The 14,869-nt window shown below is 34.5% G+C and overlaps 1 protein-coding gene across 1 annotated transcript; it reads left to right on the top strand.

Moving 5' to 3' along the window:
• Window positions 1-11,149: 11,149 nt before the first annotated feature.
• LOC147291743 (origin of replication complex subunit 1B-like) lies at window positions 11,150-14,671 on the top strand. The gene is made up of 7 exons (XM_086237658.1): window positions 11,150-11,363; window positions 11,481-11,538; window positions 12,488-12,558; window positions 13,073-13,168; window positions 13,485-13,561; window positions 14,113-14,196; window positions 14,520-14,671. The coding sequence occupies exons 3-7, from the start codon at window positions 12,505-12,507 to the stop codon at window positions 14,581-14,583; spliced, it is 375 nt and encodes a 124-aa protein (XP_086093784.1). The 5' UTR covers window positions 11,150-11,363; window positions 11,481-11,538; window positions 12,488-12,504; the 3' UTR covers window positions 14,584-14,671.
• Window positions 14,672-14,869: the final 198 nt, after the last annotated feature.

Raw genomic sequence — 14,869 nt, 5'->3', positions numbered from 1 at the left:
ACGACTGCGGCTAATTCCAAGTTATGAGTCGGATAATTAATTTGCTTCGTGGGTCTTAAGTAGTCTCGATGCATAAGCAACCACTTTTCCATTTTGCATCAAAAAACATCCAAGTCCTTGTTTACATGCGTCAGTGTAAACGTCATATGGATCCTTGTCATTTGGTAACACTAGTATTGGGGATGAAGTCAATCTCTTCTTAAGTTCTTGAATTGAAGCTTCGGACTTCTCGTTCCATTCAAACTTAACTCCCTTCATTGTCTATGTTGTCATCGGATTTGTAAGCTTAGAGAATCCGGAACAAATCTTCGATAGTAACCTGCCAATCCAAGAAATTAAACTTCGTATCTCGGTGACGTTCTTTAGTTTCTTCCAATTCATTATAGCTTCGACTTTACTATGGTCAACTTTTATTCCCCCTTCGGAAATAATGTGTCTAAGAAACTGTACTTCAATTAACCAGAAGTCACACTTAGACTTTTTGGCATACAACTGCTTCTCCAACAGTACTGCTAAAACAATTCTTAAGTGATTCTCATGCTCCTCATAAGATTTTGAGTAGATTAGGATGTCGTCAATGAAGACTATCACTAACATATCGAGATAGGGTCGAAACACTTTATTCATTAAGTCCATGAATGCGGCTAGTGCATTAGCCAATCCAAAAGACATTACTGTTAGCGAGTACGAAATGTGGTCTTAGGTATGTCCTCCTCTCTTACTCGCAACTTATGATATCCAAACCTAATGATCATTTCTTCTAGAAGGTTTAGGGACTTGAACTCAAGGTCACAAGTTATGCTACCTTTACTCTCAAAACAATCATAATAAACATAGAAATAACATGTTATAACAGTTTAAAAACTACACATACACACACAAAGTCCATAGTCTGGAATGTAATATAGGATAAATCCTCCTACCTGGAATCCTATGCTCTTCACGTATTCTCTTCCACCGCCTTCCACATTGGTGCACCGGTCCTATCTTGGCAACTCTTCAGCAACTAATCACAATAGTAACTTTAACCTCTTAACGATTTGGGCAACTGGGTAATCCAGGAAAAGAAAATTGCGACAAAAGAGAACAAATTCTAAGTTAGGGGACGACAACAAATAAGGAAAGACGTTATGACCTTATCTTGAGTCACATGTTACTAGTCACTAGTCCTAGGTGGACCAAACTCTACTATTTCGAAACTGGTTAAGGGTTTACAAGTTTCAAGTTTTATTTTAAAGTCAAACCACTTGACTAATTGCTTTAACTCAAAGAAATTCCATAAAATAATTTAGATTAATCAAACTTAACCTTTACAATAGAAACTTGATAATCATAGCATGCTAATAACCTTTAAATAAATAATTAAATCTCCAAAATAAAGCTAGGTGTGCTTAATTAATAAATAAATCATACTTAATTAATCTAAGCATGCAAACCTAAAATTAAATAAGAAAGATTAGAACACTTACCCGGTTGTAGACCTCCTTAGCTAGACTCCTCCTCCTAGAGCTTGCTCTCCAAAACTTTTAAATTATGAGAATTTTCTTCTTTTTTGATATGTCTTTTCTTAGAGAGACGCCCAAAGAAACCAAGGAGTGAGTATCTTAAACTTTACTTGGTGGTGCAAGTGAAAATAAGGTACAAGGGTCTCTATTTATAGGCACTAGAAGGTAAGAAGAAGTTGTAAGTTTTCAATATGGGACTAAACACCTAAAAATTGCAAAACAAGGGAGAAAACACAATGGGTCTGGCGGGTTACCCATTTCATGAGACAAAACGGGCAAGCCTGCTTGTATTGAAGACATGTAAGTCAAGGATGACATGGTTGCCTAGTGACCAGTTTTATGCGAGATCATTGGCTTAAATCTCTTTGGCTTTAATGAGCTTCAACACTCACGATTAAAACACGGTAAGGCCAGATTGGCTGCAACTTGTCTCACGCAGCTCAACGTCAGCTTGCCTACTCTACGCGTTTGGACGAATGGCAGCGCACCACGCATCATGTTGTCAGTCCAGTCAGTTTTTTTTTTTTCTTCCTATTTTCTATTTTCTTCAAACTTTGTAAATTCACCAAAAATAGCTCAGCACTCCAAATAATTTTCTGAAAAATCCTACGGACTCGTAAAAATGAGTACTAATTTTCTATAGCCTCAAAAAGATAATTTATCTTCCAGAAAAATTAAGAAAAATTCAACTCCAATTAATTTAATTCTGAAAAATTAATTTCAACTTGATAATTACCAAATTTGTTGACAAGGGCACTAGAGCTCAACTCTAAACCATTAATGGTACAAGTTAATTAAACAAAAGATAAAGGAAACTCCATTTCCTTTAAGAAACCTTAAACTTCTAAGTACAAAAGAGTTTTTGAAAAACATGTGTCAACACAAGATATGATGAAAAATCTGAGTTGCTATAGGTAGACCATGTAGAGTATGAGCAATTATATCACTATCATCAAGAGACACACCTGCAGTTGTCAGGCCATCTGCAATTTCTTTGAGTTTTTGGAGATAGTCGTGCATAGAGAGATCTCCCTTGTTTAAGGCTAATAGTTTGGCCTTGAGTTGTAGGATGTGGATGTCTCGTAATAGCTGTAAAATGCTTCTCAAGATTAGCCCACAGATCTCTAGAAGTTTGACATCGAACAGTATAAGGGAGGATTGACTCTGAGAGAGATGCATTAATCCAAATCTTGCAAGTCCTATCCTTCTTTATCCAAAAGGTATAAGCAGGGTTTGTGGTCTTTGAGGACTGACCACTTTTGTCAAGGAGGAACTGGGTGGACATGGCTTAGTTCCATCAACAATATCAAACATAACATAGTTTAATAAAACTAGTGTGAATAATGATTTCTAAAGGAGGTAGTCTTTTTTGGTGAGCTTTATGAGGACTAGGTTAGCTGTGAGACCCCGTAAATCTTTCAAATTTTATTTGGAAATTTATTTTGAGATTTTTAAGAATTTATTTGAGAAATTAAAGGATTTGGGTTAATTTTAAATTTTGTTTTAAAATTAGTTTGACCCAAAGGTTGACCTTTTGATTTATTGGGCTTTTGGTTTCGAACTTGGACTGGTTGGATAGGTCTCGAGCCCACAAGCGTGTAGACACGAACCGTGCGTCAATAGTTATTGTTTGAGAGTTACGGGTGTTTGAAGTGGGAGGCATTTTTGTAATTTTGCATCAAAGGGCTTTAAATACCCAAAATCAGAAATGATTTTATTCATTTCTCATTTTCTATCTCTCTCCCCGTGCTCTCTTCTTTCTCTTCGCTCTGCCTGCGCGCATGGCTGCACCACCGAAGGCAACCATTCTAACCACCTCGTGGCGGCGCAAGGCCATCGGCGTGATCTAAAGAGGCCGGTCATCACTCCCCAAGCTCCCCCTTGTCGGTCAGCCACCTCTATGCACAGAAATCACTGGAGAAGCCCAGCTCCACCGCCGACCAATTTTGTCAATTCCGGCCACTCTGGTGGTCCGATCACCAAATTGATTGGTGGGTTTTTCTCTCCTAGCTTGTTATGGGCTTTCATTTCCCCATGGTATTGTTACTCAATTTTGTGGAATTTTGTGAATTGAAATTCTAGGGGTTTATGCCCATTTCGGGTTTACCTTGAATTGAGCCAATTAGAGTTGTTTTGATCCAATTAAAGTGTCTAGGTTGTAATTGGGCTGAGAAATTGTGAAAATTATTGATTTCTAGGTTGTGCCACTGCTGCCACCATCGGCTCCGCCACTTGTGGCGGCGGGTTGGTGGTTGTTTGTTCCATTGTTGCTCAATTGAACCTCCAAGAGACTTTCCGAGGTCGATTGGTGAGTTTTGGCTTCTGTTTGTGTTGAAAATTGTATGTGGCGGCCGACTCTTATTATGGCCGTTGAACGGCTAATTTGTGAATTATGTTATTAATGGTTGATTGTCTGGTCTTAACAGGTATGTTAGCTCGGGAATCCTTAACCCGATGCCCTTTTGGTTGTCAAACCCGTAACCCAAAACTCTAGTTTGGTACTTTACCAACGAGAGCATTCGTGTTCATTCCGCTAAATCTAATCGATTTACTTTTGAGTTAACGTTTGAGTAAACCCTAGACTTTCGGTTAAGTCATAAGGGTAGTTTAGTCATTTTACATGACCCTCGAGGAATGGAACAGTTAGACGGTGGATCTCATGTTGTGGTGGTGGTGTGGTGTACAAGTTGACTAAGGTTACTCGGAATCCAAACAGGTGATTCCTGGTCTTGGTCTTGTGGTTTTATTATTAGACCTTTGTTGTCTAATTTGTGTGATATGGTGAACTGTTATTGTTCAATTAAATGGTACCGTAGCCGAACAGTACACAAGTTGATTGTGATGGCACGTTTAGTTGTCGGTAATGCTCGTTTGAGATGTTTTATTATTGTGTAGTTATTGGCCATTGACTTGGCATTAAACTTGTTAATTTTCAAGTTATGTTATGAATTTCATTATCATTGTTGAAATTCTCTATTGTTAAGGTGATAACTGCTGATTTTAACTTACTTTCTTGGTAAGATGAAAATGAATTGGATAAGACACTTAATAACCGGATTAATAAAAGGGTTGTTTCTTGTACTTGTTAATGAATTAAAATGAGTTAGGGTACACTCTAAAGACTTCACGTAAGCTCTTGTTTGTTGAGTGCGTGTGATCTTATTGTATCTCATAATTGGATGTCATAATTTGACTAAATAGTTACTCAAAAAAAACAATTAATGTCTATTAGAGAACTATTGTTTATATATCTATATAGATCTTTGTTGAGTTGTTCGATCCATGACACAAAGAATGTGCCACGTTGGGTAAAGATATAATTTGATATATGATTGATTGATTTGTTGCCTATATTGCATGATAAATTGACATGGCAACTGAGCATGATAATCAATAAATAATGAATTGGTTATATGGATGATTATTGGATATGCTGCCTAGATTGCATTAGAAATTGGCATGGCATTGAGCATGTAAATCAATATTTGATAAATTGATTACGCTAATGATGATTAAGTGTTTGAACCACTAACTTGATTCGAGGTGTAACAACCCGACCCAAATTTCAATTCTTATTTAACTTTGGTTTTTAACAGGCTTTAAAGGAAGTTTAGTTGTATGACTTTGGAAAAAATTTTCTAAATTTCTTTAGAAGTTTTTGAGAATTTATGCGATGTTTTCACCGAAATCAATTTTTTTACGTTATTTAAAGTTTATTTAGTTTAAAATGCTCCGTTTTAAATTGTGAGGCCCCGTATTTTTCCAAGATTTATTTTGAAAAGTTTTGTAAGAGAATATTACAAGGAATGTTACATAATGCTTTCTTATCCATGATTTGCTAGACAGCTTGGAAATGTTATCGTTGAGCATTGGGTGGCCTAGTCATTTGGTGGGTTCTTATACCCCTATCAGGGTCAACCCCAGTATTTTGACTATTTTGACCTTGGTTGACCGAGTTACTTAGATCCTGAAATTTTGGTAAATTGATTACTAATTAATTAACTTAGGCCTAATTTTAATAAATGAATTAGAAACACACCTTCCGAAAGGCTCACTGTTTAGTGAACGTCCCGCTAGTTAACTCTGCCTACTTGCCGCGTTCAAGGGTAGTCAACAAAAACTTAAGGCTTCTGCTTTTCGGTTAATGTGAGTTTGAGGTGTCAGGCGTGACGGTCAGACTCATGTTAATTGAGGAGTACACCAGCTGCCACGAGTTCGATTCCTCTAGGCCTGGAATTGGGGGTGTGACACTATTTATTTAAATTTTTTGGGTAATTTAATTAAATATCCCCATTTAATCAAACTCAAGCTTTTTTGACCCCCTACTTTAATAGCTCTTTGGTATTTTATGTGAACAAAATACCCCTCTATATATATACTTTATAGACCCAGAATTCCACCAATAGACCAGAAAGTCCACATCTCTCTCCATCCCTCCCTCCCTCGCAATGGATCTTTGATAAACAAAAACCAGATCTATAGCTTTGACAAAAAACAAAACAAAAGCTACTATAGCTCATTAAATATAGCTCAAACCAAAAGAAATTAAAAGAAAGAGAATAGATTTGGTTTGCCCAAAAATTAAATTTCCTATAGCTCTTTGATGAACAAAAACCAGATCTATAGCTTTGCCCAAAACCATTGCCATCGCGAGCAGATCTGGTCTTTGATGAACAAAAACCATATCTATTATTTTTTCTTTTAACTTGTTGGGTGTTATCTATATGTTCTACATCTGATCTCTCTCTCAATTTCGTCCATGGCCTCCCCCGATCTCTCAAAACTAGATCTGGATTCAATGGAGAAGAAGAAGAAGATACAAAAATTGCAGATGTGGAATTTTCGATGGACATGGTGGTGGAATTCGGCCGTGGATTTTTTGGTGGGACAGTGTAGTCGACACAGATTGTGTTGACCAAAAATTGTAAATGATTTTTAAAAAAAAAACCCTAAAAAATTGTAAATGATTTTAAAGTTCATTTTACACCCTTTAACGATAAATAAATCCACATAAAATGTTGCAATGACAAATAAGTCCAATTTTTGACAAATAAGCCCACGTTATAACGTTTTTTGTGTTTTTTGTGCCGAGCACTTGGCGTATTTTTTTTTTAGACTAGGCAAATTGCTGATGTCAGATGGTGACAATTATTAACACGGGTGAATTAGTAACAATTATTTTTACATTATAATACAAGTGGATGTGACTTCATAAGCTTGAATTTTGTGTTTTATGCTAGTTTCATTAGTTTTTGACATGTTTATGTAAGAAAAGACATACGTATATTTAAAAATATTATTTTTATGCAGTTCAAATAGCTACTGTTGCACAGTGGTAATTATCGAGTACTCTATGAAAGCTGTCGAGCGCTCAATAGATTCTGTGTTGTGCGCATTTCATTAAAGTGGACCGGGTTGGGAGCGCACTGTAGTGCGTGGGTGTAAATGTGTAATAACCTAGATTTTTGAAAAATAAAAATTGTTTAATTAATTATATCAATTACAATTATAGTTATAGTTATGTTTATATGTATATTATGTATATATATATATATTTAGTTAAAAAAAAATGAATGAAGTGTGAGTGTGTGTGTGTGAGATATTATAAGGCTGGGATTTTTAAACAAAAGTTAGAGCAGCTCAATTTAGACTAAACCGAAAACAGAGAGAAAAAGAAGAGAGGAAGATGAAGGAAAGAAAGAGAAACCAAGAGAGAAAGAGAGAGAAGAAGGATAGAGAGAGAGAGAGAGAAGAGCACAGAGAAGGAGAACGAGAGAGAAAAACAGGAAGAAGAAGGTAAATTAAGATGGATTTCCATGAACCTTATGTTTTCTTTAGAATTTAATTTGAGGTTGATTAATTTTCTGGTTTTGGTGAGGTTCACATGAAGGTTAGAGAAGTTTATAGGATCACAAACACATAGGAATTGAAGGAGAAGTGAAGGAGGTTTCGTGTTGGGGTATAGTGATCCATTTTCAGATTTTGGGTTTATGAATTTCAATTTATTGGGTTGTGTTTTCTTCGATTTTAATTGACAAAGAAGTTATATTTCATCATTTCTTAGTCATTGGAACTTATTTGGGGTGTTAGAATCGAAGGAAATTGAAGTTGATTTAAAATTGGAAAATCTGAAATTTTTCTAGAAAAATAGTACGAAATTTATTTCTATTTATCATATTTTTTCCTCCGTCACATTTTGATTATAGGAGTTAATTATATAATTAGAGTGTGATTCAAATCTTAATATGAGATTTACTTTTAATCTTGGATTGGGACGTGACAATAGACTGAGTTATCAACCTTATTTTTCAACTGGACTTAAAAAAAAAAGAAAAAAAAAACCCCTTTGAAAAATTAGTAGGTCATTTGTAAAACCAATTATTTTGGAAATAATGGAGACAATTTCTTATAATAACACAATATTAAAAATTTAATAAATTGATAGTAGTGTCAATTATACCAACATAATTTAAAATTTTACAATCGAAAGTTTTCATATCCGATAGTAAATTAATTGACTGATATTATTTTGATGCATGGATCAAACCTTCATATGCCAATGGTTAATTACTTGAATTTTGTATTGTATTGTGTTTTTTTTTTTTTTTTTTTTTGTAAGGTCTTGTGATGAATATCTGGAAGGGAATTATCATTTACATAATCACTACAGAGGGTTTTGGTTAATTACACACTAGCTACAAACTCAATCATAAGATTAACTTAAACTTTGACCCTTGGAGTCAGGCAGCAAAGGAGGTAAAATCTATTGTGAATACCCTAGGTCCGGCGTAGATTGTCTGCCTTTGATCGGCCCAATGGATTAGTTTGGTGCGCGAAAGCTGACACATGACACTCTCGGTTACCAAAAAATAAACTTAAACAATGATGACTATTTGTCAACAATGCAATATGAATTATTTAAGGGTTTTCAACTAAAAAGTCCATAATTTATATTTTACCCCTTCAAAAACCACCATATGGAGGATTTTCACGCTTAAAAACAAAAAAATGTGTCAAACACTCAATACTGCACTACAGTAGCACTTATTTGCAGTGCAGTTACACTTACACAATTTTGTAAAAAATCAAAATTCTAAATCTTAACCACATAAATCCCCTAAACCATAGTAACATACTAAATCATACCTAAATACACTCAAATAAGACCCAACAACAAAAAAATGAAAAAAAAACATGTAGAAAATAGGAAAAAAAAAAAAAATTGCACTGCAGTATCAAGAGCTTGACACTGTTTTGATAAAACGTAGACACGAGTTCGTCAACATATTATTAGGGCTTTTGAATTTAAAAAAAAAAAATATACGCTAACTTTTAAGTCTTCCTAAAAGTTATAACAATAGTTTTCTAATTATTTACCATGCCACATTAATTAAATGAAAGAATCGCTTTAGCAACATAATAAGGGGTGGGAAAATGATCCGACAAACCAGCACCGACCGAGAAAAAACCTGGAAACAACCGAACTGTCGGATTTCCCACCGACGGAGGCGGTTCTCTACCGAACTGACGCATGTCGGTGGAGGTTTGGAAATCCTAAACCTTCGGCACACCGATACCGACCGACATGCTTCATCATCTTCTTCTTCTTCTCCTGCTGCTGGCTGCTGGCTGCTACTGCTGCTTCTTCTTCTTCTATTCTTCTTCAGATCTTCTTCTATACTTCTTCTTCCCCGAAGGGACGACTGGACAGTAAGCTCGGGCTTGGCAGCGGCGAAGCTCCAGGGAGTGGGTGCAGCAGTGACTGGTGAGTCGCATCATCTTCTTCTTCTCGATCTGTCTATGTATGCATCTCTCTTTCATCCCTGCATCTCTCTCTTCTCTCTCAAACCTCTATTCTGACTCCGACCGCCTCCAAAGCTTATTGACCGCCTTCGACACAGTAGAAAACAGACCACCATCGGATCAAATGCGGTTGGCAGGTTGGTATTCCGGCTGGCCTCGATCGGTTGACGGGTTGAGAGCTCTCGGTTCGGTAACCGATCGAATGCCACCTCTAATAATCGTCTTTTCGTTTAACATGATATTCTACTATATTTTATTACATTCGTTTAGTTAGCCACTTTCATGAAATACAGTTGCAGTATGACTATAAATTTCTTCTAAAATTGTATAGGACATTAGTGTGAGGCGACCAGGTCTCCAATTGTTGTGAACATCAAATTCATTCAATGTAAGAAATAGATTTATGTTTGAGGGTTCAAGTAAGATTCTCAAATACAATTAGGACTTGAATTAAAAAAAAAAATCTAAAATAAGCTTTAAAATTGTATTTCACATAAATTACTCCAAAGCTTTATATGAAGCTCGAACTTATTAGGCTGCATGCCAACCAAGACTCCAAATTCTTCAAATGAGTGAGTACAACTACTGTCAATCAAAAATAGAAAAACAAAGAGAAAAACTATTTAGAAAGTAACATAGAGAATAAATTTAGCAAAGATATAGAAAGTAGAAAATTAGCAAAGTACACAGGGAAAAGTAAGGACAACAATGTGCAAAGTAAAACAAATGACAATGTGAAAACATAGATTGTAGAAACATACAACTTGTAGTTCGTTGATGAAGGTGTTGGTCGAAGTTAATTTATTTGTTTTTTGTTTTATTTTTTTAGGGCAGGTTGCTGACAGTGGTACAATTGTACCACAAAGGCTTCAAGTTCAAGTTTGGCTTAAAATATAACTAAAGGTAAAAGAAACTGGCAGGAAAAAAAGCAAAAACAATCAATACAAATTCCCAAATTAACTATTGACAAATACAAATTACGCCATTTGATGCAAAATATGTTAGCCAATGGTAGTGCAACATAAAATCATTTAAACAAATGAACCGCATATAATTTCCTATTTTTTTTACCAATTGGTGCCGGATTACCTATTTGGAAATATGTTTATTGGAACTTGTGAATCAACCTCTCATACATATATTGGTGACATAAAATAAAACTATCAGAAAAACCACAACCAATATGCTTGAATCAGAAGCAAAACCCCAATTTCAAAATTCAAATACAAATAAATAGTTTGCCACCCTAAATTGCGACAACTATAATTTACTGATTTCTTTTTATGTGCTTTTTCGCATTTTTAACACAAACCATAATTTACTGGTTTGTAGCCTCGTAGGTGATTTTTTTTTTTTTTTTTTTTGTAAGTAATTGTGCTGTAGTTAACACAAGAATTAAAAAGCATAAAAGAGAAACCAGCCCCAGATATTACTTTTTACTCAATTCAGACTCTTTTCCAAAGGCAGCTTCATATGTAAGATGTCCTTTTTTTTTTTTTTCTTCTGTATTTGATATTTTTCTATTTTTGCTTCTTCTGCCACATTATGGGGTGCCTTATAACTTTCATATTTTTTTTAACTCGTTTTATTGAGGTATGTGGTCTTAATGATCAAATGGCAATAGAAAAACATATATTTAGGATTTTCTGAATTTTTGGAAACCCACATATCCCACAAAAAGGAAAAAAATTAACGGAGCAATACCAAGGTGAAAACAATTCATTGAAGGGAACTTCAGCATTGTAATCAAAATCAGTGTCAAAGAAATTGATAATACATCTGAGAATATAGAAAACACAGAATGCTGGGTAGAGTTGATAATCAGTTGTAATACACCTTGTGTTTGCACAGGTTATATACGAAGCATTAAGTGGGTACAGAGTTGGTTGGAAAAAGGCTCTTCACTTGCTAAATGAGCAATTTTCTGATGGAAAGAAAATTGGCAAAGAAGATGACAAGCCTTGTATTCTTCTTATTGATGAACTTGATCTTCTTGTGACTAGAAACCAGTCGGTAAACCATTTGTCTCAGTTGGTACCCTGTGCATTTTGTGATGTGAATATTTGCTAACAACTATTCCAGTCATTTGTTTTATAAAATATGCAAAGTTTTACTATGAATATTTGTTAAGTATACATAGTTCTCATACTTGTAGTCCCTTCTTGGTTTCAGGTTCTATACAACATTCTTGACTGGCCTACTAAGCCACACTCAAAATTAGTTGTAATAGGTAATACTTTTCTCTTCAATATGTCTCCTTCCTTATTGAATGATGATTGCATTCTTTCAGCACACAATGATGTTTCTTTTCTGAGATTAAGGGATTCTCGAATACCAAAAAAGGGAAAAGGAAAAAGGAAAATGGTTCTACTAGAAACAATGATGACAACAATGAGATCGTTGATGACTGCAACGTTAACCTCTTTGTGATAAATATATATATATACATATATATATATATTTATATATGATGTTTCTTTTCTGAGATTAAGGGATTCTCGAATACCAAAAAAGGGAAAAGGAAAAAGAAAAATGGTTCTACTAGAAACAATGATGACGACAATGAGATCGTTGATGACTGCAACACTAACCTCTTTGTGATAAATATATATATATATATATATATATATATTCAGGCATAGCCAACCATGGATCTTCCAGAGAAGTTGCTTCCTTGTCATAATTAGAGCTAGGTTTCATGGAAGATCTACTTTAAATACTAAATGGAACATCTCTTGTTTTTTTTTTTTTACTGTGGTTTTGCTTTGTTTTTCATTTTTCTTTTTAAAGAAGCACCCTTTATCTGAGAGTCTCCACCAATTTTTGTTTTATCACCAGATAGAACTAGTAAGTGCTTGTTATTCCTCATCTACAAATATTCAGATTTTGATACCTAATCCTTCTCTGGTCCATTTGACACATGCAACCTGTTAAGTTAATTCAATAACTTTCTCATTGCTTTCCAAAATGAAGCTCTTCTTTAAACCAAAGAATTAGAATTATTAACTTTTCTTCTTTCTTGTAACCTGAAATTTCAAATATGTACTCTGTTGCTGCATTGGTATGAGAAAACACCAACATCTCATGTAGCTTAAAAAATATGTGCTTGCTTTGTTAGAAGTGTTATTTTTTTGTTCCTGAAGCTTCATTTCTTGTCATTTTATGTATCCACGTTGCAGGAGAAACAGTTTTTGGTATGGCAGAGGTTGAAGCAGCCATACAAGAAATGTTCCAGGCAGCTCATATTCAAGTGAGTCAAATTATATCTTATGTTGATAATAAATACTTATTTTATCTGTTGTTGAAAGTTGAAACTTCATTTATTTTAATGAAGTTATTTCTTAGAAGAGGGAACCAAAGCTCTTGAATAAAACAGTGACTACTACATAATTTACTATCTTAACATGAGATAAATTAGATCAAGATGGCCGCACATTTTTAATGGTGCCTACAATAGAGATGAAAATGGTGGCCGTTGGCGTTTTCTAAATCTTATATAGCTGCCACTCTTGTAAAGAACATAGCTTGTGAAAAAATGGCTTACAGGAGCAAATTAACATAAAGCATTAACAACTGAATCACTGGTGCTGGTTTTAAGTTTTTTTACTCCTTTTTTTTTTTTTTTTTTTTTATTTATGCACAGATAAGATTTAACTCAATACTACTTTTATTTATTATGTTGCATCTGTAAGATGGAAAATAATTTTTTTTACCTTCTTGAGAGATATATTTATGTTGATTCTTCCTTTTCTTTTCCTTTCCAGGTGATGAAAACTTGTCCAAAACTGAGCAAAATCTTTTTGACTGCTATGGTGCATGAACTCTATAAAACAGGAATGGGTGAAACTACTTTTGAAAAGGTGAACTTCTCAAGCTTCCCTGAATGATTTGTGTATCTACATTTTTGTTCGGTGCTTTCAGATTTTTTTGTATTTAAATTTTAGTATTTAACACAGAAGGTGATAATGATTAGGCAAGAAACATTGACGATTGACATAATGACTAATAAAATACTATTCTCCCTCACAATAGTGTATCTCAAGTAGAAACCAGAGTATTTTGATTTTGGTTTACCACTCTCTCTGATGCCCTTCACTGTTTACTTCTACTACTGGAGGTTTAAAATTAAGTTGTGATGCAATAGTGTTTTTATTGAAGTTATATTTTGGATTGCAGTTAGCAATGGCAATCTCCTGTCTCTGTACAAGCAACGGAGAATCATTTCCTGGACATAACACACTATTAAAAATTCGGTAAGATGCGTTATAATATTAATTTCTACATACATATGGAGAAACATAAACCCTAAACATGGTCTATATATCTTTTCTGTTCATTATTTTTATCTTGTTAAACATGGGAGTGTTTGGCTTTTGACTAAGAAAAGATTCAGGATTTGACAAAGTTTTTATCTTAATCTAAGCCTATTTGTAGGTATGTCATTTGGAAACAATGGTGAAAATACAATTCTATTTTCCTTGGTGACATTTAAAATAAGTGTTTTAATTGCTGTTGCATTTTTTCATATAATATATTGCATGGTTTAAGTGATGGCCTCTTTTCTTTTTATGTTCTCTCTGAGGCGGGTGTAAGGTGCAAGTCAAATGGCTTTACTTTAATTCACGTCCTTGGTTTTCAATTGCGGCTGTAGTGACTATTTGGAACAGGCTAATATTTGTGTCTACAATTGCCTTATTTAAAGAATAGATAGTGAGAACGTTTAGAGGATAATTTCTGGAAATGATACTAAATAATTTGATCTTAACATGGAATACATGATTTCTTGGTTTTATTGTTTTGGCAGTTGTAAGCTTGGTGAATGTAGAATAATCTTATGTCAATCAGGAGAAAAGCACAGGTTGCAGAAGTTGCAGCTCAACTTTCCAAGGTTTGTTCCCCTTCAAGTGTGAAGTCCTTGCAGCGACTGATTAGACTTTGTTTTCCGCCGGTTTTGCATATCTTACTAATTGTATCATACCAGTTGTCAATTTATAAGTCTAAGGGAGCATCTTGCATATAATAAACTTATTGTGGTAGACCGCGACCACAATAGGTTCATCCCTCTCTCCCAAAACTGCAGCTACTGATTTTTATTAGAATTCCCCTCAACCCTAACCCAAAAGTGAAATCTACTTTGAACTTTTGAGGTTTTATCAGAAAACTTTGGACCATTCATTGATCTGATATGAGTTTATATGGGCTCTGTTTCAGTGACGATGTGGCATTTGCACTGAAGGACAACAAGGAACTACCTTGGTTGGCCAAGTATCTATGATTCTAGACTCGATCATTTTCAATTTATTTGGAGCAACGGTTTTGACTCATCATTTGTTGTAATTGTACATTCTCGTCATAAATTTATGTCATTCCAGCCTGGACATCACCGTCTTTGTCTTTCTTCCTGATTACAGTTTGAATTTATTAAACGTATTCTGTATTTGAAGTTTTCAGAAGTTCTAACAAAAAATAAAGACAAGGTGCTACTATTTAGCCTGAGAGCAAATTTGCCAGTTTCTCAAAGACAAATGTGAAAACAAAAATCATCTCATCTCACCAAATTT

This window comes from Dryas octopetala, chromosome 3, assembly GCF_963921425.1.
Source record: "Dryas octopetala chromosome 3, drDryOcto1.1, whole genome shotgun sequence".
NCBI lineage: Eukaryota > Viridiplantae > Streptophyta > Magnoliopsida > Rosales > Rosaceae > Dryas > Dryas octopetala.
The sequence above is the reverse complement of the archived record's forward strand: the minus strand, read 5'-3'. Positions and strand labels throughout refer to the sequence as shown.